Here is a 27,500-nt window from a genome sequence, read left to right on the forward strand (position 1 = left end):
CTGTATGCAAATGTTTGCTGAGATTGTTTGAAATCTACTGTTATATAACACCCTGATTGCCAGAGGTAAGACTTTATAGACCCTCCCTAAGACGTTAGGTCAAAGTATGTTGGTCTGTATTTTTTCTTTCATGCTGCTAAATGTAGAATGAAGATATTTGAGTGTCCTTTATTTGACACTGTCATTTATTTATGATGCTGTACAATGGTTAGCATAATAAAAATATGGATCAACTTATTTAAAACCAAGAATTACTCACAGTATTGGTGTCATCATCACCACATTTCACACTAAGATCTGAACCTTGAAGTGTTTTCAGTGTATCTGAGCTTGGGAGGGCATAAGCTAAAATCTGTGGAAGATAGAGGGAAATGATGGAGGAAATTCAAGTTTAGAATAGAAAAGTTCTATTGTGTTTATTTTATAAATTTAAAAATAAATTATGTAAATTTTATAAATTGTGACCTTAGTACTTCTTACCTTAGCATTCCCAATAACATGGAATTTCAAATACTGTAGCAGTTTCTCTTTGTTTGACATTTTGAATAGTTCATCTTGCTGTTCCTTTGGCAGAGCTCTGATTACTTTGTCAGTGGGCCAGAACAAAGTGACTGGCTGATGAAGAGGATCATTAATAAGATTTATCAATCCTGACTTCTAAAAGAGGAAAAAGGAGAATCTGATTTTCTTTTTCAAAACAATTTGCATGTAATTTATCAAGCAAACAAACAAATGGTGAAAAGAATGCATGAGGTCTTTTTGACATCTACAGTCAATTAAGACATATCCACCATAAAGACTACCAATCAATTTAAGTAGAATTATGATTTTGAACTCTAAATCAACCATGTAGACCAGGGGTTTCAAACTCAAGGCCTACAGGCTGAATCCGGCCTGCAGGGTGCTTAGATCTGGCCTTCCTGGGCTCCGTTTTCACTGGCAGAGGGTGACAGGGGGCCATCATGGCCGAAAATGGAGCCTTGATGAGTGATGTCAAGCTGCCCAAGCCCCCTGCCCATGCCCCCTTGGACCCCCGAGGTCTAACCCAACCTTTTATGTGGCCCTCAGTGAAATCAAGTTTGACACCCCTGATGTAGACTTACTTCTATCAGGTTGTAGAACATGATGTATTCATTGTTTGCTGCAACAGTTTTGAGGTTTTCCTAGCAAGAAAAGAAATACTGGCTCAATTTACTTATTTAGGAAATAGAAATATGTGTTGAGAAATATTTTCAGCACACTATGAATAAAAAATGCAATGCTGCTTTCAGAAATATATCACAGGAAATATTTTTGATTGTAGATCCTTCACTTAGTATCTTAACAGGAGTGGGAAACGGGAATAATTGCGTTTGCAAATTTTCAAGAGGAATCTGGAATATGCATGCTGTACTACTTGTTCTGAAAATAATATATAGAAGCAATTCTAATACATAGTCCTAACTTGGGGAGACAATGGAGGACAGGAGAGCCGTCCATGAAGTTACAAAGAGTCAGACACCACTTAGCAACTGAACAAAAGCAACACATAGTCCTAACTGGTGCAGCGGATTGCATTTTAGTGAAAACAGGATTTGATTTTTGAAGCCAAGAAGCTGTGAAGGCATATCTTTTTCTACTAGCATCAAACTGTTCTTGATTTTATCTGGAGTCTCTGCGCTGCCTATTAATCTTGATAGTTTATATTACCTCTACCATGGTGAAAATAGTTGTTGTTAGAGGCTGGCAGTGAAGAAAGGTTCTCACTGCCATGTCTTGTGAGGTTCCATTATGCCACTGAGATCCAAAATAATATGTACATTTGTGTGTGTAAGCAGCATATACATGCCTGTGTTTATATAGTTGTCCTATGTACAAACTGATAACTTATCAGTATTTTCTTGAGGAAGCCTTTTTCAAAATTCATTTTTCCTATTACTTAATTAACATTTTAATTCTATTAGAACAGGTTCATTTGTTAGCAGCAAACAACATTGTGATCCATAACCCAGCAGCTTTTAATTAGTTGATAGTTTCAATGCACAATGGAGTGCACCTTTATTGCTTTTCCTTTTCCAAGAGGAAATTCTTGAGTCTTCTGTGGAGCCAGGACCTTATCTATGATATGGATTACTCCATTTGTGGTGATTATATCGCTGGCCAGTATCTTTGCTTTGCCATTCAAAAGGACCGTGTTCTAAAAATAAAAATAAAAATGCACAGTATGAAGTAACAAAGCTCTCTTGAAATCCTGAAATAAAGCGAGGTAAACATTTTATTGCTGATTAAACAATTAAAGGAGAAACCAGTTTTCCTTTCAGTGTTGTGTACAGTCCTGCTCAGCATGCTTGCCAAGAGGAAAGAGCAAATGAACACAGAATTCATTACAAGCAGGAGTACACATTTGAGCAAGTGTTGCTATATTGAATGGGTTCAGTTTAAATACACAGGAGCTATTCTTGCATCTAAAGGGAGAACATTGATTGCAGGTAGGGGTTTTGAAGAAATCTGTAGATTATGACTCCTCAGAAGAGGCAATTTAACATCATATTGATTAAGGGAAGTGTATCTGAAAACCCATGATATTCCCAAAGCCAATATAAGAGAGTGGGGTGGTGATCCAACATTTTAGTATTAGTATTGAGTATTGAGCCACAGTGGTGCAGTGGTTAGAGTGCAGTGCTGCAGACTACTTCTGCTGACTGCAGACTGACTGTAATTTGGCAGTTTGAATCTCATCAGGCCCAAGGTTGACTTAGCCTTCCATCCTTCCGAGGTAGGTAAAAAGAGGACCCAGATCATTGGGGATAATATGCTGACTCTGTAAACCACATAGAGAGGACTGTAAAGCGGTATATAAGTCTAAGTGCCATTGCTATTAGAATTATAGGGAGTTCAGTATTTCAGAAGATTTAGCAGATCAAAATCTGTACAATTCTATCCAGAAAGGATCAGATTATTTTCTCTTTCATGATACTTCTGTGGTATCTGCAAGACTAAACCATAATTTCAAGTTCCTTATTTTACATGTAATAATTTCAATATTGCATCTTATCCCTGGAAAGACCAATGAAGGTATAGTTATATATCCAGTTGATGAAAATTGGTTACCTGTGCAAATGTGATCTTGAGCGGTTCTCCTTGGAGCGTGATGACAGTTTTATCTGAAGTCAGATCATTATACAACAATCCTATACATGATACAATGTGATAACGCAGAATCTGGGGCATCACACCTTTGGAAACCCAGTTGGTGATCTTGAAAAAGAATTGTTCAAAAATGATTTACTGTATTAGTGCCAGAAAGCAAAGGATGAACAATTATATATTGACTTTGCCATTATATTATTGTGAACTAAACTCATAGATCTTTCCGAAGTGATTCTAAACTAGGATCTCACATTGGACTCTGCTGCAGGGTGTTCTGTTCCTTGTTTAATTGGAATCCATTGGAAAACAGCTTCATAGAAACAGGCTGCAAAATTTATGTACCACCAAACTGTGCTGAATGTCCCATCTAACATCAAAATGCTTTTGTGTACTTACTTGTAAATCAGTTAGAAGAGCTTCATTCGTCGGTGCAAAAACAGTGAAGGGGCCTGTTCCTGTAATATCTCTGAGCGAAGCATCCTATAATAGTGAAAAACAAAATACACATGTTGGTCAATATATATTTCAGGCACCTTTATATCTCTCAGAAGATTATTGAATCTGAAAAAAAAATATTCTTAAAAATGCTTTCTACAAGTCAAGACAATGGGATGAGACAACTTGTGACTTTCTTACCATTAGCTTCCCATTAAACCGAGTAGTATTGAACTCCTTTGAAAGTTCCTGTAATAATAACATTAAAAAATTAAAATAGTTACCCAGTAACACTGAAAATGTAGATATATGAAATTATTGCAAAAGTAATTTCTACAGTGAAATAAAAAACAGCTAGATCTGAGTTTTGTTCTGAACTTGAAACTGATGTTCTACAGTAGCATCCTCACAGGTCTATCTATGGATCAAATTGTCTTAAGGCTTGTTGGGTATAAAGTGTAACTAGTTACCCTGGAAACTCTGCTAGAAAAGGCTAAGCCATGGATACAATGGTTTTAATAAACTTTTTAGATGGCTTTGTTGCACTGGGTTATGAAGAACTTAGCTAACATTACTCCTCTGGATCCCATTATTGTATTAAAGGGGTGTTAAACTTGCAGCTTGCAGGCCAGATGCATCATGTGCTGGCCATGCCCATTCCCAGTATAGCAAAGGAGGAAAAAGTTATAATTTGTCACATGATGATAATGTGATGATGCAAGTTTGACACCCCTGCTGTATCACATGCTTTATAACTTTTATTTTAAAAAAATTGATGACAATCCCTGACAGTGGTGGGATTCAAATTTTTTTGCTACCGGTTCTGTGGATGTGGCTTGGTGGGCATGGCAGGGGAAGGATACTGTAAAATCTCCAGTCAGAGGTGGTATTTGCCAGTTCTCTGAACTACTCAAAATTTCTGCTACTGGTTCTCCAGAACTGGTCAGAACCTGCTGAATTCCACCTCTGATCCCTGTGTGTGTACAATTTTATTATTTAAGTATATTGAAATCCAATGCTTCTAGTGTTCCTTAAATATGGGAAGGAGGATAATTTGCATTAGAAAAGCACACTAAAAATTAAAGACATGCACAGCCTCCCATCTTTTGGTTACAAAATATTTTTGAAAATAAACAGATAAATAGCAACCAGGGTTTCCACCTGCCCACACAGGCTGATACAGAGCCAACTTGCAATTGTCCTCAACATTTCTCATTTACAAGATCCCTGGATATTTGGGCTCCAAGATCTAGGCTTAGGTGCCTTCTAGGGGTGTAATTATAACTGGTTAATTGCTAATGTGCTTTTTTGTGATATCTCACCCATATTCTGCTTTAATTTGGCCTGTTGCTACAGAGCACAAAAACTGATCACAAACATTCAGTAAGGAAGATATCTCACCAGTGAGATGCTACCTCTGCAAAGAAACCCATCTCCAATGTAATTGGGTTTACAGATGCAGGTCCTTTCTGACGGTAAAGTATCATTGCAAATGGCATTTTCTCCACACCCACCGTTATTCTGATAAAGAGAGAAGCAAGGAACATTAGCTAAAATATACTTCATCTCAATAAATTTCAGTACAAAGTTCAATGTATAAACGAAGGGGAAGAAATGAAGGATGCAAAGGAGAAGATGGTAGAAAGAACACGGGCTGGATTCTTCCTTCAAACCCTTTACAGATCCCTTCACCATCTAGCAAACAGGGAGACAGCAAGGAAACAAGTTTGAAATAAGTGCTGGGGAAAGTACAATAAAGCACAAAACAGCTTCCAAGAGGAACGCTAGACTAGAACAGTTCTGCTGAAAGTTTCTCCCAGTGTATCGTGTGCCCCCCTGTGGAATTGTTTTGCACGATGGGGGAGAAATAAAAATGAAAATATCTGGGATAGTTGTAGCACTCTAAAAAGTAAAAAAAAAAAAAGACAGTGAGACAGTTCATTTCAGTTGCATTAACATCAGAATCAAATACCTGGCCTTATTTTAGTGAACCTTAGCTGAAGCTAGAATAAATTCAGCAGGATTTCTCACTTCTCCTTGCAGTTCATACATCAATAAATGCAGCCAGTGTAATGGGGTTAAGAAAAGCTGTCAGTTCTTGATTTGCAATAGAGATTGTCACCTGAACTGTGAAGGATAGGTGTGAAGGACAAAGTCTAGACTCACCAGTGTACAGGGACTGATGAAAGTACATGTTTTCCCATCTCCAGAATATCCACTCAAACAGTTACATGCTGCCTGTCAGAATAAGGAAATAACCCAGGTTAAAATAAAGGGAAGGATAGCATTTTATTCCCTGATCCATGGAAGTCCTTGTGATAACTTTCTCCTGTTTGGTTTCTCTTGGATCTCAAGTCTCTGTGATTCTGTTTTCAGTTTTTCTCCCTATTCATGCAATCATTCAGAGCTCCAAATGATTACATTATATCTGACTTATTAATTATGTATTTGTGTAATCCTCCTAGTTCAGCACAGATCATATATTTTGGTATCATATTTCTTTATTCATCATTTCTTATATGATCCTAGGCTTAGTTTTTGACAGTCAGATCTGATTCCTGGAAGCAAGCAAGCTGTCAGCATGAAAAGACAAGGAAATGATGACAATCATAAGCAAGAACACCAGGAAAAATGATCAAGTGCCCTAACTCAGTTGAGTCATTGAATTATATTGTCAAACTATAGCCTGCGATTTGCCACTATTTTATATTTTATATATTTGTATATCAAATATTGCAGGCTGTCCATCTCACTCACAAAGTGACACTTATTACTGAATGCAGTACAATGCACAATTAATATAAAATGGGAATACTATTTACCTTGTTGGGACCAGTGTGAGTGCACTCTGCATTTTTAGCACATCCTCCATTCTTCTCCAGGCAGGGGTTAATTTCTTTAGGAAATGGGGGGAAAAAAGGAGGAAACCCCATTTAACTTTCATCAAACTTAGATTAAATGAGTGATAATTCATGGTAATTATTTTTGGTTCTTTACTTATCACAGCTCCTTAAGAAAATCCCTCTTAGTCTGGGAATGAGTGCAATATTTGCAATGCAGTTGTTATATACTTTCCTGAGGTTTATTCCAATGTGTAAACTTTTCATAATCATAAGTTTATCACTCACTTGGGAGCGCTTTGGTACACTTCAAGCACTATATAAATAGTGAAATAGTTCAGCCTGTAATATTTGTACTTCCTAAATGCTCAAATAATCTATTAAACCAGATGAAGACAGCACAACAATGTTAACCATGGACAATGTTCTCTTTGAGAGCCAGTTTGTTGTAGCGATTAAGGCATCAGGCTAGAAACCAGGAAATTGTGAGTTCTAGCCTTACCTTTGGCAGGAAGGCAGTTAAGTGATCTTGGGCCAGTCACTCTCTGCCTATGAAGAAAGAACCCACTTCGGAAAAAAACTCTCACCAAGAAAAACTTCAGGAATGTCTCCAGGCAGTTGCCAGGAGTCAATGGTGAATTAAAGACATAACATCTCCCCCCCCAAAAAAAACCCTCTCAAATTTCTTTCATCAGGAAATTAGTCATCCCTATAGCAGCTTTTCCCAACTATACAAAATTACACAAAATTATCTGCTACTATGTCCTACCAGTCAATGACTACTTCAGCTTCAACCACAACAATACAAGAACACACAACAGATACAAACTCAATGTAAACCGTTTCAAATCCTTGATTGCAGAAAGTATGACTTCAGCAACAGAGTAGTCAATGCCTGGAATGCTCTATCTGACTCTGTTGTTACATCTTCTAATGCCCACCCCTTTAACCTTAAACTATCCACTACTGACCTCACCCCCATTCCTAAGAGGTCTGTGGGGGGGGGTGCATAAGTGCACAATCGTGCCTACCATCCCTGTCCTTTTGTCCCCATTTATTCGTACCTATTTCCTGTATTCTTACTCATGTTTATACTTATACCTATTATCTTGTAAACGATTGACAAATCAAATAAATAAAATAAGTAAATAAGACTAAATTAGTGCCTCAACTCTTAGATATGGCACTTTGAAAGCTACCTGTTCTGACCCAGCTCCCCAGACACGACAAAACCTCTTAACTCAAAGATTCCTTTATTCGGAGTGCCAGCAGCTCCAACAAAACGTTTCTATCTTAAAGCAGGCTAACAAGTCCAGAAGATGAATAGTTGTCTGCCATAGCTATTCATCTCTGCCCCCTGCCTTTTATCCCCAGACCTAGGGTGGAGCTTTGCTAGCAACAGTGGCTCTTCCTTCCCAAGGATCGGCCCACAGATTTCCACTGCTCTCCTCTTCTCTCTCTGCCTTCTGCACATCCGCGCGTCAGGCACTGGACCCAGCTGTTCTTCCTCTTCCTCTTCTTCATCAGCCACTTCCAGACCTCCCTTGACTCTCCATCTGAGGGATGACAGATGGCCCAGGCTCTGCCTCTGTCTCTTCTCTGCCAGTTCCATTCCCTCTTCCCCCTTGGAGCTGTCAGGTTGCCTTGAAGCTGATTCTGACTCCCACGTCTCCTCCTCTGATTTGGCAGCCAACAGCCCACAACACTAACATTCTAATATCTCTAAGGGATATGAAAGGGACAAAAGATGCTCCCATGTGTTGTCAGCTTGCCAGCTGGCGCATAAATACCATGTTTGTATATGCATATGTATATATAAGTAAAAATATGCAATAAAGAGATTGCATACCACATTTACTGATAAAAAGTGATTTTGCATGATAATTTATATGACTCCAACTGTTCAACATAAATATATGTGCTGTCCCTTTAACCTATATGTTTCAGTTAACAAAAACTAAATCAAGATATTTACATAAATGGTGAGGAAGGAAGGAAGGAAGGAAGGAAGGAAGGAAGGAAGGAAGGAAGGAAGGAAGGAAGGAAGGAAGGAAGGAAGGAAGGAAGGAAGGAAGGGGCAGACATTGTCATGCTAACCAGATGGAGAAAATTCAATTCCTGAAAAAGTACAAAATATAGTAGCTAGAGAAATAAGCACTTACCAAAGCAGGCAATTCCATCACCAGAGTAACCTGTTCTGCAAACACATACTCGTTTTCCTGGAGTGGTACGTCTACATTCCGCTTTGGAAGAGCAACCTCCATTGTTGTTCTCACATGCATTAATAGCTGGAAAAGCATGCAGAATTGAAATTATGTTGCAATGCTTGCACCACTTAAATTCCTTTACTTCAAAGTGAATTTAAATATGTCAAATTTAAATTTAATTTTACCAAAAAATGTTTGCATAGCAAGTCTGCTATATAAATGTGAACATGAACTTGTCTTATTCCTTATCTGTATACCTAAAATAAATGTTTCTGCACACTGGCTGGCCATTTCTTAACAGAGCAGGATATCCCAGAAATTGTGGAACGTTACCGATATAGGAAAGCTATATCCAAAGACGAATTTATTGAGAGATGTTAGATGGGTTGGCAAAGAATTTTCTATGAGTGGTATAGATTTAGAAATAATATATTTTTAAGAGACAAAGTCTGAGTATGATGAATTAACTATAGGCAGGAATCTCTCTCTCAGGAAATATGATGTAGGATTGGCTACTCTGAAAGGATGCCTATTATTTCCTCTACTGGTGCTCTACTTGCATATTTGTGAAAACGCAAGAAATAAACCATCCCACGACTGCAACCCCTCAATTAAAATCTAACTGTATTTCCCTGAAAACAAGACCAGGTCTTATATTAATTTTTGCTCCAAAAGACATATTAGGGCTTATTTTCAGGTGATGTCTTTTTTTGTTGCAATGGACATACTAAGTATGTCCATCTGGCTGACGATCTTAACTGGGGCTTATTTTTAGTGTAGTCCTTATATTATGAGCATTCTGAAAAATCATGCTAGGGCTTATATTCTGGTTAGGTCTTATTTTCAGGGAAATACAGTAGCTAGAGACAACATTCCTCCATGAGCTTCATATGGCATTACTAGATTTTTAGAGTCCAAACCGCATTATGGCTCTGCACTCTTCAACTTTTTGGTATATGGATATGACTAGCTGTCTTAGGCTGTTCTTGAAAAAACTATATGTAAGTTCAACTTGGTCAATACCTGGATGAGATACTGCCTTGAAATCCCAGGGCCAAATACAAAGTTGCTAAGGTAACATGATCAAAACCGGACTTAACTCAAACAGTATTTTTCTATTTTTTTTCTTATTTGGTGAAAGATAAATTGAGAGGAATACAAGAATCACAAAACATTTCAGGATTACTGGACAAGGTACAGTACTTGTTCCCAGGAATCTGTCCAAGGTCTTGAAAGGGCTGCCACTGACTATATACAGTCAAGTTTTGATTTTAACAGGTATCTGATTCTTCCCTGCCTTCTTCTCAGGACTTCTAACTGATTTACAATTAATTGCCAGTGAGTAAATATACTCCAATATCCACTAGCTATCAACGCTTTCTTTGGCTGAATGTTAGTAAATGAGTATTTTTCAAAGCTTATTTTTTTAAGAAAGGAATACATTAGAAATTAATTTTAATTAATATTTTTAATGTAACTCATAATATATTAATTCCACCTCCTGCCAAATCAGATTTTGAGAATGTCAAAAATTGCATGAACTCTTCAACAATAAATTCCACTTACCTGAACAATATGTACCATTCCCTTTAAACCCAGCTGCACACTTGCAATACGGTGGACCAATAGGATTAAGAAAGCAACTAAAATAGAAAATCAAGACAGATTATAATTTGCAATTGATAAAAAAGAAATGGCATGCTTGGAAAACCAGATAGTTGGCATCAGATAAACTCATTTCATTGACCAGGGCCATAATAAAAGTCTACCACATATTAAATAGATGAGGTGTGCATTTAATTAAACATTAACTTTGCAAATGAAAAATAGAAAGTATTTTCTCTGTTAAAAATAGTTCTCTGCCACACCGAACATATTCAGTCTGCAGCCTGAGCAGCCTGTAGCTGTTGGTTTAATTTCTAAAGTCATTTGTAAGTGTCAGTTTCTTGGCTGGATTGGAAGAAAGAGAAGGCACAGAGTGGTGGAAGTCAAGGGCAAGTACAATGGAAAAGTAAAAAAAAAAAAAGCATGACCCATTTAATCACTTGCAATTGCAAGATCAACTCCGTGCAGTTTTCTTAGCAAGGTTTTTCAGAAGTGGTTTGCCGTATCTCTTGCCGTTGAGAGAGAGGAACTGGCCCAAGACCACCCAGCTGGCTTTGTGCCTAAGGCAGGAGTAGAACTCACGGTCCCCCAGTTTCTAATCCGAAGCATTAACAAATACCTCAAACTGGCTCTGATTGCAAATCATCTCAAATTAAATTTTACAGTTAGAGAAAGCATTAGGGTCAGGGGTCAGGATAAAGTAAAGGAAAGTATGGATCCATTAACTAGTTTGATACAATACATACTTGGCACTGGTGTGGCAGGTATTATTGCACTTATCATCTCTGATTTCTAGAGAAGAGGAAAAAATGTTTTTGTTAGTCAATATTCTACAATCTAAGACTGACATCCTCTCCTTTCTTCCCTTTATTTTGTTGAGCTGAAATCTATGTGTAGAGCTCACCTATATGTACAGATTTTCTTGGACTATATCACGTTAGAATTGAGGTGGGTTTAAATGTTTCTTCAATCGTGCACTTACTTTGGTATTCTGGTTCAAATACCACCTTTTTGCTGTTAGAACTAAGCTCACTCTGTCTAGAATTTACTGACAAAAACAGCACCTTTCTCCATCTGCCCGTTCCTTTTCTAAGCAAAATCTAAAAAAAAAAAAAAAGCCAGGAGATACAGCATAGGAGACACAGGACAGCAAAGAAACAAATTCATGTTGTTTCTTTTGAACTCTCCACAGATGTTTTCCTCTATATCAATCAAGAATGGGCTTCTTAGCCTATCTTTCTGACTCAAATGCCTTATTATTGTAAATTTAAGTTGCTAGATCAGCTACTTTCTGTTGATGGAATGTAAGAGGCCTATTTTGTCCTTGACCTTCAGCAGAAAAATATTGTTCTGACCCAGCCTTTGCAAGTAATGATAAGTCACTTACTCATGAGTAAAACAAACCCTTTTTCCAAACAGTGCCGGAACAGTCTTTTATTCATGTGAATAAACAAAAACCAAATGTAATTAGTCCCAACAAACCTGGTTCTGGCCAAGGAATCCGAATTGCTTGCTGTATACTAGAAAACCAATGGTTGTCTGTGACAACTGGCCACTCTCAAACCCCTACTATTTATTTCCTAGCCAGGGCAGGACTGAATAGCATCTATGTCTGCTTTTCCCTGAGAGCCAGCTTTTTGCTTTCCTTTGCTCTCCCCTCCTTTCATCTCTACTCATACACACATCTGGGATGGGCCCCATCTGTTCCTCCATCTCACTCAGCTAAGGCCCCAAAGACAGCTGCCTCTCCATCTGGGAGCAGATGGAAGGCTCTAGCTCTGCCTCTGTCTCTGATGCTGTTTCATTATCAGAGTCTTTCAAAGGTTCTGAAACCAGCCCAGAGTCTCCCTCAAACTTCTCCTCATCTGACTCTGCTGCTAGCTCTGCTGGAACTGACAGGCTACAACCAATATGTGTGGCTGGGTTCTGCATATTGTAGAGAGAATGAACTCTCTTTAAAAGAGACGCTTGGCCTGAGCTGCTGATGACACCATTACTACTTTTAACTCTGAAATAGGATGCAGCAATGCACTTACCACTGTCACATTTGACACCTCTCCAACCAATATCACATTCACAGGTCCCATCTCCTTTAATACCACTGTTGCATCTCCCATACATGCAAGCACATTCTAAAAACAAAGGGGTGATTTTAATTCCGAATAGCTCATAAAACAGTAGTAACAAATAGCATACCATCAGCTCTCCTTTAAACTCTTCTAGGCTTTTGTGATTCAATTTACTGAAATATTTTTAACATGATAATTTATGTCTGTTTTGCAATTGCATAAGCTATGTCTTTGTCTACATTCACTAAACATGCCTAAGTTGTAATATTACAAGTATAACACACATAACATGGTTTGAACAATGGCGCTGTTTCTTTCTTTTCAAAACTTGAGCCCTGAAGTAAAGTCTGAAGAATTATAGCTGGTTGCCTTGTGGAAATCACTGAGATCTAGCAAGTTATTTTACATACAGCTGGTCAACATCTAACACAAATGGCAGAGTAGACCTTCATATTTATTGAATGATTGTTGATTCATTTGTTGAAGGATCCTTCCATGTGTACAACAGATGGATACAAAAAGAAGTATCTATTTACCAAATGAAAACAATAGATGCAGTTGGGAAGCATATGGGCCATGAACCATACCATTATTCAGAAATATCAATCGTGATGAAAAATAAAGTAGTAAAATGTAAAACATTAATTAAGCAAAAAGTTGATTAAAATGTTTGATTATTCATTGATAGCACCTCAGCCACTTGAATCCTACTAAGTTGCACTTCAAGGAAATCTTTGTCAACCCTGAAGCTGGCTTAACTGTGGCCATTTTCTTTTCTGTAGCTTTTCTCCAAGGAGGTTTCTCTTCAGGGATGACACAGCCTGGAGCTAATAGGCAGAGAGGGGGTTATAGAGATAAATGGAAGGTTCTTGCCAAAATAAAATTCTTTCCCCTGGGAATCAAGGACATTCATGCAGGTATTTGAAAGGTGGAGACTGAAATCACCTAGCAACTGGACTATATGCTGATTGGATCATGTGACTGGTGGCTTTGCGGGGAAGTGAAAAAGTTCTACTTTTAATTGGGTATAAAACCAGCAGGAACCTATAGCTAGTTTTCCACCAAGTTAGTGCCAGTATGATATGTCCCAATAAAATGTTCTTTGATGAATATGCCTGCCTTGGAGTTCTCATTGTTGGGGCTATATTACTTGGAACCTTGACAATCCTCCAAAATTCAATCTGACCCACAAGAAACAAAAGTAAAAAGATTGGGGTAGCATAATTCATTATAGCTGTGACAATTATTTGAAAACTTAGCAAAGTAAATGGTTCTGAAACCAGAAATACCTTGGTCACAGTTTGTGCCATATTTGCCTTCAGAACATCGCTCACAGGCCACACCATCAAATCCTGTTTCGCACTCGCAAGACCCAGTGCCGTTGATACCATCCAAGCAAATTCCATTGCCAAAACACGTTTTTCCAGATAATCCTGGACAAGGCTCACACTGTGTGCCATAAAAGCCTGCACAACATTCTCTGGTCTAAAAAGAAATAAAGACTTTAGGGCTACTGCAGTTGGAATCTTTGGAAATCTTCAGAAAAGAAGAAAACCAGAGAGTAAGGATGGAATTCTTGAGCTAGTTCTCAAGAGCACATAGATAACTTTTGGGACATAATTTTATTATTAGACATAATAACCCGATCACATTCTTCACCCATTATGCTGCATCATTGTTCATTTTAGGCTTTCTCCCCCTTAAATAACCAAGGACGGCTGTAGTTATACAACATGTGTTGCAAACCACAATAAATAAACATGCTAAGTCAGAGTTGCTCAGTTCTAAGTAATCTTTTGGAGTAGTTTCCAAAAATTTACCTGTACATAAAACAGTGTTAAAATCTGAACTATTCCTTTTAGACAGAGGCTGAACCTTTTATTGTTATGGTTCACTGCACAGTCATCCAGATGGTCAGACTGGATTTGGCATTTTCATTCACCATTCAAATCCTGCCCTTGGATTAAGTATCACAGATCCAAAGCAATGTGTAAATCTAACCCTCTTTCACAAGGTATTGTATCAATAGTATGCTTACAATTCTACTTTTAGTACATTTTGACTGGCATCCCACACGCATCGTTATTCCATACAAGGAGACATAATAGCAGATTCCCTTCTTGCCTGGCTGTATGAAAGAATAAACAATTTTAGTGAATTTAATAAGACGTATGTAAAATGCTTCAAAAAGCTATTCTAAAATATTTAAAAAAATAAAGCAATTCTATTGGCTTTCATTTGAACTCCAAACTGAGGTCCAGACCTGCTGTGATTAAATTTCTTAAATCAACTATTCATGATAATATTTTACAGTTTTCTTTACAAGTAAGTTCTTTAGAATTTTAAGCAACAAAGAATGCTGTTTTGTCCCCTGACCAGATAATCCAAAATGATAAAACAGCTGAATCAGGCATTTCTTGGGCTACTTATTTTTTCTCCTCCTCCTATTTTCTCCACAATAGTGACTCTGTAAGATCAACTGTTTTTTTCTGGTGAGACTGGTCTATTAGGGCAACCTGGTCTACCCAATTATGGGATGGAGCATACTGATTCTGCTTTTGCCTTTCAGCCCCAATCCAGGAGCCTTCGCAGGCAGTCGCTTTCGTGGCAAACTTTTTTTAAAAAAACATAAATTCAACAAGACCCTGTAAGATGAGTTGGGCGGAGAGAGAGTGACTAGTCCAAAGTCACTAGCTGGCTTCCATGCTTAAAATGGGACCAGAACTCACAGTCTCCTGGGTTTCTAGGTCAGTACTTTAATCATTGCACCAAACTGGCACTCAGATGTTGCTCCCTATTTCTAGAGGTTTCATTCTCTCTCTTTTTTTTAATAAACTTCATTAGTCTTTTATATCTTTAAAAACCAAACAAAAATATTAATATTATGACATTAACAGTGTGTGACATCTATCTCATATACTTCTATTTTGTGCTTATTTACAAATATATACAATTTATGCGAACATAAATCTTTAATCTATACATTGCTTATCATTAACTCTTCCATCATCCATCTGTCTTAATTCAATCCAATCATACCATTTTCCCCAAATTCTATAATATTCAGACTCCTCTTTCTCTTGTAACATCAGGGTTAATTTATCCATCTCAGCACATGCCATTATTTTTTGAGTGGTCAATTCATCTGATGGTATACAGTTGTGCTTCCAACATTGAGCATAAGCAATTCTAGCTGCCGTTAAAATGTATAATATTATATATTTTATATTTTTCCCACATTTCTTTTTAAATATCCCTAACAAAAATAATTCTGGTTCCAATTCTATTTGTTCCTTAAGGATCTCTTGCAACCATTTTTTTAATTTTAAGCCAGTACTTCTGGGCTTCTGAACAAAGTACCCTCTTTTTTTCTTGCACTTCCAACATGCTGGGTTCCATGTTGGGATTTATCTTTGCCAATCTCGCAGGAGGCAGGCACCATCTATAAAACATCTTATAGATATTCTCTTTATATGAGGCCGATTTTGTTAGTTTGTTAATTTATAACTTAGGTTCCAAATGTTCTCCCACTCTGTCAGATTTATATTATGTCCAATGTTTTGAGCCCAAGCTATCATAATTGCTTAACTGCAATTTCATTCTCAAATACTTACAATTTTTGTACTTCCAGTAGGGCAGCTAGATGTCTGTGAGCAGGGTACACACTTTCCCTTAAAAAGAAAACACACATTTGTCAAACAGTAGATCCAGAAACCATTTCTGTATTTCTAGATAAGCATAAGAGATCTTGCATAGTCGGAGAAGCTTTGATTATTTCCTCAATTTATTTGCTTTCCTTATCTTTCTGACAATTATTCCCCAAGGTGACTTTGTTCTGTTATTTGAATATAAATTGCATTCCCATTTCATTTCTTTCCTTTGTGTCTCTTATTTTGGCATCTGCTGCTCATTGTCAACCAAAATAAAATCAGTGGAGGAAAGATGATATATCGAGAGTCACAAGGAAAGATTGTGATATTGGCCCAAGCACTTCCTTTCTATCTTGATCCATAATAGATTGTTGTGAGGCTGTAGAATAGGGAATGATAAATGATGTCCTGAACGGTGTGAGATGGAAAATCTGGGAGATCTGACCTGCAAATAGATAGACTTGAGTTTCCATTTTGGCACATAAACCGGGTACCTGTGGGCCATGACCCTCGATGGGTGATATGTTTCTTCCTCAATTTCAGGTCCTCTACCAGAGGCCTGGGAGTTTGAAGGTTCTGTATATTATTTTAGCTGCACTGCACTCTTCTGGACAGAAAACTCTGATGATTTTCCTGGGATCTGTTGGAGCTATTCCCCCAAGTATTGATTGACCACTGGTTAACCCACAATTAACCAGTGAAATGGCTTGCCTTCAGAAGTTGTCGTTGGAGGCTTTACAACATCACTAGAGGCTTTTAAAAAGAGACTGGACAGTCACTTGTCTGGAATGGTATAGGGAAGGGGTTGCCAACCTTTTGGATCTCAGGGACCACCAAACTCATAATTTTAAATCCCAGGGACCACTAACTGGTTCTGTGGGTGTGGCCTAATTTGTGGGTGTGACTTGGTGGTCATGTGACTGGCTGGGCATGGCTTGTATGTAAATATTATAAATATTTATGTAAATATTGATTTTTTTATAAAAAAAGAGCAACTTTTACCCAAAACCAGGCAAAGCAAGCAGGCAGATTGAGTTGCTCACAGAATCATTCAGTGATCTATCTATCTGCCATTGGCTAGCTCAGTCTCTCAAATTTGCTTGCTGTGAGTCTGCACTGAATAATAGAACCTTCAGTCCTAAGGGAGGTTTGGCTGTGCTTAAAAGCAGATCTAAAGACTAGCTAGAAAGCAAGAAATCCAAACATTTCCTGCTTCCTAGCTAATCTAAATCTCCCTGCACAGCAGAACAGATGATGATCGGAAAAAGGAAAAATAGCAATTTCACAGGCAAGTTTGCTGGGTAAGGAGTGAGTGGTCGGAGAGGGTTCCCGCGGGTCATGTGGGCGGCGCAGCCTTGTGTTTCTGTGCAGCCTGGATTAATTGCTTTTGGGGGGGTGCTCTGGGGGTGAGATTTCTCTACAGCCCACCAAAATTTTCTCATGGCCCACCGGTGGGCCACAGCCCACCGGTTGGCAACCGCTGATATAGGGTGTCCTGCCTGAGTAGGGAGTTGGACTAGAATCATGATGGCAAACCTATGGCATGCATGCCGGAAGTGGCACACAGAGCCACTTTTGCCGGCATGCAAGTGGTTGCCCAGAAGAGCTTCACTGCGCATGTGTGTGTGCATCACTGCCTGACAGCTGATTGTTGGGCATCTGGCACACATGCGTGGAGGAGGGGTAGGGGCATGGGAGACACACATGCACGCACAGAGACACACAGCACGCACAGGGGAATCATGAGCCATGTGCAGAGGCACGCGGTGCATGTGGGGCGATCAGACGCAAATGTGCCGAAATGCGCAGTGTGCATAGGGGGTCTTGCACACATGCGCAGTGGCATGGGCCCCCCGGAAAGCATTCTTGGTGCATGGAAGCCGAAAAAGATTAGCCACCACTGGACTAGAAGATCTCCAAGGTCCCTTCCAACTCTGTTATTCTGTTATTGTTTCTATTACAGAAACTAGATAAAACCACATTAATAGAAAGTTCTGGATTGCTTGAGTTATACAGCTGTGCTATTATAATGTTAATTGCAACATACGTCATTAATATTTAGTACAAGCCAAAAATCATTATGTTTTAAGTATATATTGATTAGTATTTTTGTCAGTGCACATTAATTAAAAATGCAATGCGTGTTCAGAAGCTCACAACTTACATTTACAATCACAGTATCATTAATATCACATCTGTTCTTTACAATTTCCATTACTCTTCCCAGTCCATGGATTATTCCTTTATCTGTTGCAACATTTGGGTAATTTATAGGTGCCTCATTTATGTAGAGCTGTGCACAAAATGTGAACACATGTGAGATAGATTACTTATAAAAATGTAGCTTGCATAACATTTACTCCCATCCCCATTTTATTCAGCCAGTCTGAGTAATAAAGGACATTGCATAATAAAATTTTGATCTGAAAGTCTGCAGTTGCAAAATTTACATCTTATTCAAACCACTGTACATCTCTAAGAGCAGATTTTGTTTATTTCTGACCTTATGACTAAACTGCATATAATTAAACCATGAAAATAAAACTCTTGGTTACCATTGTGCAGCTGGTTCTCTGAACAGCATCATCCATGGGAGGGATGTAAGAAGAGTTGCAATGCAAGACTCACACCTTTTCTAAGTGTATTGTGAGGGCGACAACCGTTCCCTTGCAAAGCATGTGTTGTAATATCACAACATTTCTTTTATCATGAGAGTGGTAAGATGTTATGGATGCTGCTGTCTCTGTTAAAAATCTAGTCTTTAGAGTAGATCTCCAAAACTCATCATTGTCATTTAATGATCTCATAATCCCTTGCAGGGTGGAGTCTGGGTAACCGAATGGAGCAAGCAGAGTGTTTTAATGGCCGGATGCCCTTCCTGTCACCAAGGTGGAGTTTTGTTTGGCAGATATATTCTCAGTGTGCCAAGAAAGAGAAATATCTGCCTCTGCTTAGGACCAAACTCACAGCCTCCTGATTGTGAGGCAAGAGATCCATTCTAGGCCACCACACCACTCCAGTAGATCTCCGAAACCAATGACTAATAATCATGCTGGGTAGAATGATAGGCTTATATTCCATCATGTCTAGAAAGCACCAGATATGGAAAGTTTGATTAAGACTATTTGGGCAAAAAAATGACTGTCCCACTTTAAAAAATACTGTCTTTGGAATAAGCAGCAAAGAGACATTACGGAGATGACTCCTAGTTATAGCCAAAGATTAATGTTGATTCATTTGTTCAATCCTACTCTCTTGAGTTCGTCCTCAAACCCAGCACTTAATCCACGTATTTAATGTTTACATCTGATGAGTTGCCTCATTAACTGAGAACACAAATACATTTATACTATTACATCCTCTTGGGGAGTCTGGCTTAAAATCCTGTTTACTGAAACCAGTGGGGTTTTTCTGACACAGTCAATTAAGCCAATATAAATCTTTTCTAAGAGCAGGTGTTTAGATAAATAAATTACAGCAAATGCCATGATAATGAATACTGGCTTCACCTGATCATCATGAATGACGAATCCTACTCTGAAGGACAATCCAAGCATGGTTGTCTTGAACATCCCATTATGTAGGTCATTTTTCAAGAGCTTCTCTCCCAGGATAATGTGAAACCGGATCTGATCTTCATCCTGTGGTTTCCAGGAATAGTGATTGTTGAACACTTTAGCAGGGTGTCAAATTTCCAATTTTCCTAATAAAAATTGGTTGTCAACATCATTCAACAGCCAGAAGATGTTTTACTAATTGCCTTTTGACTGGATGTAAGGTTTTTAATTTAGAAAAAGAGTAAGCTTATGGTGCCATGATAGAGAGATCATAATTTACAACATGAGCACACTTTCTGGATTATCTGCTAAGTGAGATTTGTAAGTTTTTAAATTACAAACCCCTATTTAATTCAAAGACTCCAATGAAAAAAATGTGCAGGTCTTAGATTATATTAATTATGTCTCTAACATGAACTTTCTGAAAAAAAAAACCAATCAGAATTTAAATATGTACAAAACATCAATGCCAGAGCCTATTCATAAGATTACAATTACTTGCTTCTCACTATATTTGGCAGAGACACAAGAATAGGGTAAAAAGCTCTTTTGCTGTTTTATCAGAAAAACTGTGGAAGGGAAAAGATTAAAAGATGATTTCTCCTCATTTGTATGATTTTGCCTCCAGAGCAGGGATTCTCAAACTTGGCAACTTTAAGATTTGTGGACTTCAACGCCCAAAATTCTGAAGTCCAGTAAAGCTGGCTGGAGAATTCTGGGAGTTGAAGTCCACAAGTCTTAAAGTTGCCAAGTTTGAGAATCCCTGCTCTAGAAGGCAGATTACATTTCTTTTGGATTTAAATAGAAACATGACTTGCATTTGATTCTAAGGCTTCCTGTGTTGTATCTTAATTTTTATTCAGATACACTGAGTTATTCAGCTTCAAACATAACAATACAAGAGCACACAATAGATACAAACTCAAGGTAAATCGTACCAAACTTGATTGCAGGAAATATGACTTCAGCAAGATTGATCGATGCCTGGAATACTCTACCTGACTCTGTGGTTTCTTCCCTAAACCCCAAAAACTTTAACCTTAGACTGTCTACTATTGACCTCACCCTTTTCCTAAGAGGTCTGTAGGGGGTGTGCATAAGTGTACCAATGTGCCTACCGTCCCTGTCCTATTGTTTCTTTTTATTTTTCTTATATGTATGCATTTCATGTATTCATAACCATGTATATACTTATACTTATTAACTTGTAAGCAATTGACAAATCAAAATAAATAAATAAAATAAAGTTTGAGAGTATTGGGTCCACAATGGTGTAATCAAAGGTCCATCTATTTTTATATAGGTGGCACATAAAAAACAGATATGAGTTTTGACCTCATTGTGGTGGCCACCATCTTGATTTTTTTTTAAAACCATACACTGTGGATGTCCGTAATGTATTAATTTACTATCTACTCATCCATGTTTTATAAAAGCAAAGCAGAGGAAGTTAGTTTTAGAAGAATAAGTGATTTGGTTAAATAATGACAAACTCAGTTATCACTTTGTTGCACTGTGCCTGGTTTGTTTTTTTTAAGTTAACATTTTTATTGAGTTATAACAGGGCTGTCAAACTCATGGCCCGCGGGCCGAATGCATCATGCGCTGGCCATGGCCACACCCGGTTTAGCGAAGGGGAAAAAGTCACAATACATCGTGTGATGCTGCTGTGATGACGCGAGTTTGACACCCTGAGTTATAAGATAAAATATGATACAAAATACACAAGAAAATAGGGAAACAGTGGGGAGGAATGGGAGGAAGAAAAGCGAGGAAAGATTAGGAAAAAGAAAGCATTGATTTCCAACTCTCTCTGTTGCAGTAAAATAAGGCATTAACATCAAATCACGACTTTTTGTTTTTTCATAATAATATAAACTAGCCATTTCTATAATGCTCCTGGTTTGTTTTATAGAATGGTGACAGATTTCTCTGTTCAATCACCATCTAGTCTGAATTTTGAATACTCCCCTTAATTCTATTTATTTATCTTATCATCCTCTTATCATTTATTCATGAATCAGTTCATTCGGGTTCATTCTGATGCAGAATTTTGGCAATCCAGAAATAGAAAAGAACAAAGTGATCTACCTTTCATTTAGCAACATAAATTTGGCAAATTGATAGCAACATGCTTGTTGGCTGCAGGAATGATGCCTTATCATGCTAATTTTATTTGGGCCCAATATCAAAGAGTCAAAAATAAATGAGAGATCATGAGAGATACTTGCCGACTTAGGACAACAACTGAGTCCAAAATTTATGTTGCTAAATGAGACAATTGTTAAATGAATATTGTCTCACTTTATGACCTTTCCTGCCAAAGTTGTTAAGTGATTTACTGCAGTTATTCAGTTAATAACATGCGTGTTAAGTAAATCTACCTTCCCCATTGACTTTGCTTGTCAGAAGGGTAGCAAAAGGTGATTACATGAGCCTGGAACCCTGCAACGAACCAGTTGCCAAGCATTCAAATTTTGATCACGTGACATGGGGATGCTGAAACAATTTGTAAGCGTGGAGTACAGTTATAAGCAGGGGTGGGATTCAAAATTTTTAACAACGAGTTCTGTGGATGTGGCTTAGGTGGTGGGCGTGGCTTGGTGGTCATGTACTGGGTGGACATGGCTTGGTGGTCATGTTATTGGCTGGGTGTGCCAACTCAATATCACTCACATCAAGGCACGCATCTCCTCACCTGGCCTTTCATGATTGTGGGGATGCTGCTACACTTGTAACTGTGAAAAATGGTCATAAGTCACTTTTTTCAGTGCCATTGTAACTTTAAATGGTCACTCCGCACGAGCAAAGTACCAGCAAAGGAGGGAAAAAAAACTCCAGAGAAGTTCCTGAGACAGGAAGTCTAGTCCTGCCAAGAATATAATAAAGGTTAACGGAGAGGCAGTTTCTGTAAGCAACACCAGAATGTTTCCTTCTTGCCTTCCTTACAGGATTAGGCCAGTAATTTCTTCTAACAACCGGTTCTCTGAACTGCTTAGAATGTTAACAATCAGTTCTAGCGAATAGGTGAGAACTGGTAGAATCCTACCCCTGGTTATAAGTCACTCTTTTCAGTGCCCTTGGTGTTAAACAAATGGTTATAAGTTGAGGACTACTTATATGGAGCTCCAAAGCAAAGCCATAATTCAGTTATTCAGTCAGTTTAGATAGGCAGAGTTAATGCATCCCACTCAGACATTGCTTATTTAGAATCTCAGAATCTCAGAGAACATGCTATCCTTATGTCAGAATGCTCACCAGTACCACCATGGTTTCAATTTTGCTCTGAGCCATTGGACAGTTAACAAACAAACCTCAGTTAAAGGTATTTTCTCAAGGAAAGGCTTGGGAGTTAATACATACTAGAGATGCTGACTGTTTTTCCTTCAGATAACTTTCAATGGCATTGTTACTTGGAGCGAAAACCGAATACATAGGAGCTGCTTCTATGACATTTGCCAGGTTGTAATGCTGTTATGCAAAAACAAATGGAAAATTATGAAGTAAGTTTGCTGGATTTATACGTGGCAATTTTAATAAGAACTTGAGGATTTACAATGATATAGTTCCTGAAAATGGAGTAGTCCGGCATCTGTTCTAAGCGAGGAAGCAGTTTTGGCAAGGAGCCACTCATTCCTCTGAGAGGTGCCAGGAACAGGACCTGCAAACACAAAAAAGAACACAAGATCAGATTCAGATAATTCATTTTGCTGCAGTAAGGTCTAACCTATCAACAACTATAGGAAAAGAAAAAATGTTTGGTATATATTTGTCATTCAAGAGATTTTTAAAAAATATTCTAAATTTAGCAAAATGAAAGTGCTGCTATGGATAGAAGTTGTCACTTGATTTCCAGACAAATAATAACAAAGATTCTCTTCATCCCAAAACAGAACAATTTTGTACAAATGTCAAATTCCTAATAAAATGGGTTGGGTAATACCTGTAATAGGCATAAATTTTGGTCAAAGAATAACATTGTAATTTACGTGGTTTACTAAGAGGAAGTTCTGCTAGTGGAAGGGGAAAATTAAATTATAGTTCACAATCAGGTAGTAGTAAATTAGAAGTAAAAATTCTTACAAACATCATAGTGGATAAACTTTCAAAACTACAGAATGTTCTCCCAGTTGGATGGACAAAATAACTTGGGAGCATATAAGAAAAATATATTGATAATACCTTATCTATCACATGAATAATCCCATTTGTGGCTGCAATATCACCAACTATTATGTTAGCTCCATCAATTAAAACATTCTGGAAAAGAGAAAAGTGGCTTATATAAGATGCATAAAATTTGCTGGATTTCTAGTAAACAATGACTAAGTCTGCTTAACATTTGCAGTTCCCTGTGTGTGTAATTCAAACATCCCAAAGGTGCTTTTTCCAAAAGGCAACTGACTTTTTTTCTTGAACGAAAGAAGCTTCTTAGTTGAAAAGCAAAGCATTTTCAAAGAGGGAAAAAAACCCTTAAAAAGCCCAATTGCCTTAAAAAAGCACATTTTTCTCCATAGACATTTAGCTGTACAATTCAAATGTTCTCTTCTATTTGCAATTTTCCATTTTAAGCCATGTCCTCCTTAGTACATAAATCAGCACATTGCTAAAAATTCTGAAAATTTTGCTGCCATTTAATGGTTATCCTAATGGCATCCAGGATCTGGCAGCTCAACTTCGGTAATATAGTAATGTTAACTTTAGATCTATGGAATGAAACCACTCTTCATCCTTTCTCACCTATGAGATTACCGTACATGATTGGGACCATTGTAACATGTACCTTGAGCTGCTCAATGTAACATTCATCTGTGGCTTTCAACAGAAGGAAAAAATATAAAAAAATAATAATTATCTTTTGGGGGAAACCAGTTTCAGCTGTGTCATACTATGGTCCCAATGTCACATTTTACGAAAGATTTCTCATTTGGGCCCTTTGGAGAAACATGTTTAAATTCAACAGAACACAAGTTCAGCATATCTTTTCTTAGCACACATGAGAGGAACCACCTAAAGTGATGGGTGTAGCATAATGGCCAACATACCTCATTTCTTTCCGACAATGTTAGGAAGTTGTCCTGCAATGTCCTTGCAAATCCATTAGATTGTGACAGGGTTCGGAGATCCTCAACTCTGTATGTTCCATTTAATATGTGATGCCTAATGGGAGAAAGCATGATGTAAAGTATTGATTTGCTTATAGAGAGTTGCATCTTTCTGAATCCAAAACTGTTAGCGTGGGACCAATTCACAGTTTACAGCAGCATCAGTCAAACCATAATCATCTCCAAATCAATTTTTGACATGAATGGGACTGCTTAATATACAAATGTAGGACATAATAAACAGTCCCATTCAAGCCCTACGTTTGTATATTAAACAGTCCCATTCAAGTCCTATGTTTGTATATTAAACAGTCCCATTCAAGTCAAAAATTGATTTCCCCCACAACTGAAAAACCAGTAGGCCAGGGATGGGGAAACTTTTATGGCTCACTCAGGAATTCTGGGAGTTGAAGTCCATAAGTGATAAAAGAGCCAACTTTCCCTGCCCCTGACCTAGGTGATAAAGTTCTTTCTGTCAATGCCCCCGCCCCCATGTAGTTCCTTGCCATAAATGATTTCACAATCATATGGAATGTAGGTACTTGAAACCACTGTTATATTTTCAAGTAAACATTCACATCTTTTCTATGCAATGCCAGTTCTTTCTTGATTTCATCTTCTTGACCATGCTTTGTTCTTTTCATTTCATTTCATTTAGTTTTGTTTTTTCAGTTGTTTTAGTATATTATAAGTTTATTTCATTATTAATATTTAATTCTTATGTCATACTGAATATATCTCTTGATTTTTCTCTCTGAGACCTCAAGGCAACATGTATGGGGAAGTCTTTTTTCTTGCAACCCCCCCCCCAAAAAAAAATCAATCCTGTGAGGGAGCTTTGGGTGACATCCAGGAGGATCTTGATGGACTTGAACACTGGGCCCTATCTAACAAAATGCAGTTCAGTGGTGACAAAAGTAATGTTTTACATTTAGGCAAGAAAAACCAAATATATAGATATAAAATAGATAGAATCTGTTAACTGAGGAGTCCTAGTAGATAACCGTGAGAGAAATCCTAGTAGATAGCCATAAGTGTAAGCCAGCAGTGTGCTACAGCTTCCAACAGAGCCAATGCAATCCTTGGGTATATAACAGAAATTGTATCAAGGTCTTAAGTGTTACTACTGCTTTATACTTCTTTAGTAAGACCACACTTGGGATACTGCATCCAATTTTGGTCACCACCATATAAAAAAGACGCCAAGATTCTAGAAAAAGTTCAACAAAGATAAAAGTGCAACAAAGATGATTAGGGGGTTAAGGGCTAAAACATATGATGAACAGTTGCAGGAACTGGGTATGTCTAGTCTAACAAAGAGAAGGACTAGAGGTGACATGATAGCAGTGTTCCAATATTTGAGGGGCTGTCACAGAAAAGAGAGGCCAACCTTTTCTCCAAAGCACCTGAAGGCAGGACAAGAAATAATGGATTGAAACTTATCAAGAGGAGATCCAATCTAGAACTACGGAAAAATTTCTTAACTATGAGAACAATTAACCAATGGAATTTCTTGCTTCAGAAGTTGTGGATGCTCCAACACTGGAGTCTTTTGAGAAAAGGATGGACAGCCATTCGTCTGGAATGGTATAGATTCTCCAGCTTGAGTAGGAAGTTGGTCTAGGTTCCTTCCAACTGATTCTGTTAAAATAAGCGAATAAGCCTATGCCATGCTATGAGTCTGACTAAAGAGAATCTTGAAACTGGATCTTAACCCACCACTTTGTTGTTTTATGCCAGCAAACTAATAAGTGAATTGAATGTTCATTTATGAATAATCAATGTTCAGGGAAACATAGAAAGAGACATCTGACCTGCTAAAATATGGGTTGCTTCCAGTGGTGGGCTGCAACCAGTTTAACAACCAGTTTGGTGAGTGTACATTTCTAAAATTTTAGAACTATTATCTTAAATAGGTCACAACTTTTCACCTTTATTTCCTCTTTTGCTAATGTACAGCTTGAGTGATGACTTTGCAGACAAATGTGTTATAAGAATTAATATCTCTGTATAAAGGAATTTCAAAGTATATATATGAAATAAACAAAACAATAATTATGACCAAAATACTTTAACATACTTGGTTAGGAACAGAATGTGTTTTGGGGATGTCCAAAAAGAAGCTGTATATTGATTCAAGTTTTGAATAGCATGTTGAGAAGGTGCAAGGATAGTTATATTGCTCGTATCTGTCAGCAGAGTTTTTATTGCAGGTGTCTGGAAGCACAGAATAAAATGTATTGTTATTACCAACTGATTTTTTCCCCTAAAGGCCAGGAGGATTCCAATTTTTAAAAATTATTATGGAACAGTAAGATAAAAATGAAAGGACTTCAAAACTATAACAGCACTTTAATGTTGAGAATTCTGAACAGCAATGAGACCTTTTTGGAAGCAAACTATCAATGTCAAGCAGTTGAAATTGTTTTTACAGTAATTTTGATTATTATATGTAATTTTATTAAACTTCGGAAAATATTACATCTCAACAAGTGATTATATCCTCTTTGGAAGAGAGATAATGTATTGTAAAAAGTATTAGTCCAATTGCCGCTAAGATTGCAAACTTCTGTAGGAAATAGAGTCATTGGAACACAAAGAGATTTACTTCTTAACATACATAACAGGAGTCCTTTTTAAAATAGTTTTGAAGAGTTACTCACATTAAACCATTCATTAAAGCCAGCTGTGCCTGACAGAGAAGTCAATTCCTGAACAGGGAAAAAATAAATTACTATTAGCGGTTAATATTATCATTATTCAGTGATGTGTTATTGCATAAAGGTTTGTAGCAAATGGCTTCTTGAAGCTTTGGTAGAATCTTCCTTTGTACATACAGTTGAGTTCATCTGGATCACTAAAATCCTAATGTCTAAGAAAGATTTCCCCTCCCCCCTATAAAA

The 27,500-nt window shown here is 37.6% G+C and overlaps 1 protein-coding gene across 1 annotated transcript in view; it reads right to left on the reverse strand.

Moving 5' to 3' along the window:
- Positions 1–27,500, reverse strand: part of STAB2 (stabilin 2) — an 88,643-nt gene that overhangs the window by 22,081 nt on the left and 39,062 nt on the right. The window contains exons 28-52 of the mRNA XM_026703296.2: positions 27,261–27,308; positions 26,678–26,814; positions 24,538–24,652; positions 23,675–23,752; positions 23,049–23,153; positions 22,856–22,963; positions 19,445–19,576; positions 18,100–18,228; positions 15,900–15,956; positions 14,324–14,413; positions 13,575–13,770; positions 12,253–12,348; positions 10,963–11,008; positions 10,178–10,254; positions 8,567–8,692; positions 6,387–6,460; positions 5,731–5,802; positions 4,966–5,085; positions 3,766–3,813; positions 3,526–3,609; positions 3,091–3,237; positions 2,036–2,176; positions 1,104–1,163; positions 481–657; positions 260–352 (exon numbers count right to left, since the gene is read on the reverse strand). Coding sequence (XP_026559081.2) covers positions 260–352; positions 481–657; positions 1,104–1,163; positions 2,036–2,176; positions 3,091–3,237; positions 3,526–3,609; positions 3,766–3,813; positions 4,966–5,085; positions 5,731–5,802; positions 6,387–6,460; positions 8,567–8,692; positions 10,178–10,254; positions 10,963–11,008; positions 12,253–12,348; positions 13,575–13,770; positions 14,324–14,413; positions 15,900–15,956; positions 18,100–18,228; positions 19,445–19,576; positions 22,856–22,963; positions 23,049–23,153; positions 23,675–23,752; positions 24,538–24,652; positions 26,678–26,814; positions 27,261–27,308 — 2,556 coding nt within the window. The remainder of the gene's footprint in view (positions 1–259; positions 353–480; positions 658–1,103; positions 1,164–2,035; positions 2,177–3,090; positions 3,238–3,525; positions 3,610–3,765; positions 3,814–4,965; positions 5,086–5,730; positions 5,803–6,386; positions 6,461–8,566; positions 8,693–10,177; positions 10,255–10,962; positions 11,009–12,252; positions 12,349–13,574; positions 13,771–14,323; positions 14,414–15,899; positions 15,957–18,099; positions 18,229–19,444; positions 19,577–22,855; positions 22,964–23,048; positions 23,154–23,674; positions 23,753–24,537; positions 24,653–26,677; positions 26,815–27,260; positions 27,309–27,500) is intronic.

Source organism: Pseudonaja textilis, chromosome 5 (genome assembly GCF_049901715.1).
Source record: "Pseudonaja textilis isolate UNSWEBS1 chromosome 5, rPseTex1.2, whole genome shotgun sequence".
Lineage (NCBI taxonomy): Eukaryota > Metazoa > Chordata > Lepidosauria > Squamata > Elapidae > Pseudonaja > Pseudonaja textilis.